Source organism: Pezoporus wallicus, unplaced genomic scaffold, assembly GCF_028554395.1.
Source record: "Pezoporus wallicus isolate ANWC-B61680 ecotype Strahan unplaced genomic scaffold, APGP_CSIRO_Pwel_v1 contig_5830, whole genome shotgun sequence".
Classification (NCBI taxonomy): domain Eukaryota; kingdom Metazoa; phylum Chordata; class Aves; order Psittaciformes; family Psittacidae; genus Pezoporus; species Pezoporus wallicus.
The window spans coordinates 1-1,631 of NW_026635255.1; the positions used below are offsets into that span (position 1 = coordinate 1).

The 1,631-nt window shown below is 48.7% G+C and overlaps 1 protein-coding gene across 1 annotated transcript; it reads left to right on the top strand.

Moving 5' to 3' along the window:
- Window positions 1–857: 857 nt before the first annotated feature.
- Window positions 858–1,625, top strand: LOC130601908 (olfactory receptor 1052-like; the record flags this gene model as incomplete). Its single annotated transcript, XM_057414317.1, has 1 exon — window positions 858–1,625. A coding segment is annotated over exon 1 (768 nt), but the record flags the coding sequence as incomplete, so codon positions are not given.
- Between the last annotated feature and the right edge of the window lie 6 nt (window positions 1,626–1,631).

A 1,631-nucleotide genomic window follows, 5' to 3' on the forward strand; every position in this document is an offset into this window, starting at 1 on the left:
TATTTGCCACATTGAGGGGAATATTTCTCTCTGTGCTGGAACCTGACCAAAACTGCTAGTAGTGATAGGACAAAGGGGAATGGGTTAAAACTTAAACAGGGGAAGTTTAGGTTGGATCTAAGGAAGAAGTTCTTTACTGTGAGGGTGGTGAGGCACTGGAATGGGTTGCCCAGGGAGGTTGTGAATGCTCCATCCCTGGCGGTGCACAAGGCCAGGTTGGACAGAGCCTTGGGTGGCATGGTTTAGTGTGAGGTGTCTCTGCCCATGTCAGGGGGGTTGGAACTGGATGATCTTAAGATCCTTTCCAACCTTAACTGTTCTACGATTCTACTGACAGCAATGTGCCAGCTCAGCCTATTTTTGCTGTCTAGGACAGGACTTTCTGCCCCAGGCTGCCAGGGAAACCTCCTGAGACTCGGGAGTTGTTGTGTGCAGCTGGGGATCCAGCAATGCTGTATCAGAGCTGGGGTGATGGATTCAGGGCTCCTGGGGCATCACACTCAGATGTTTTCAGTCTTTCTCATGGAGCAAATGGAATGCACAGTCCCTTTTTCTGCCTCCCTAATGAAATGTGATGACCAGTTTGCACCTCTTCTCCAGTTTTCAAATGGTTCAAGATTGGGTTTGGGTTTTTAAAAGAAAAGGTCTGATTTAGCCTCATGATTAAGAGATTTCTGAAGGGCTTTTGGATGTGTTTCTCTGCCTGTGAAGATTCACCAAGAACCACAGTTAAGCGTTGCCTCAACTATCAAATCTTTATTGTTCTAATGTCCAACCTCACAGAGTACATGCAAGCCACATGGCATTGCTCTTCCCTATTTCACTCCATCTTTCCTCCTTCCCACAGGGATGCTGCCATGCAATACAGTAACAGGGCTGAAGGCAACCACACCGCAGAGATCCACTTCATCCTCCTCGGCCTGACAAGTGAGCCCAAGCTGCAGACTCCTCTCTTTGTAATCTTCTTCATGATTTATCTCATCACTCTCACGGGCAACCTTGGGCTGATGGCACTGATCAAGACAAGCCCCCGGCTGCACACCCCCATGTACTTCTTCCTCTGCAATCTCTCTGTTGCTGATCTTTGCTCCTCCTCTGTCTTTGCTCCAAAGCTGCTTCTTGCCTTCTTGGTGGAAAACAAAACCATCTCTTACCCTGCCTGCTTCCTGCAGCATTTCTTCTTCCTCATGTTTGTGACCACAGAGGTGTTCTTGCTGGCTGTGATGGCTTATGACCGCTATGTAGCCATCTGCAACCCACTGCTCTACACAGTTTCCATGCCCCAGGGGGTCTGTGTTCAGCTGGTGGCTGCATCATACATGGGGGGGATTTTGAATTCCCTAATTCAAACCTGTTGCTTGCTGCTGCTGCTGCCTTTCTGCAGTCCAAACACCATCAACCATTACTTCTGTGACACTAACCCTTTGCTGGAGCTCTCTTGCTCCAACAGCCACCTCAATGAGCTTTTGCTTGTAATTCTTCATGGGAGCATTTCCATGTCTGTGCTCATCCTCATCATCACCTCCTATGTACACATCCTCTTGTCCATCCTGAGGATTAGGTCTGCTGAAGGAAGGCACAAAGTCTTCTCTACTTGCGCCTCCCGCCTCCTGACCGTTACCTTGTTCTAC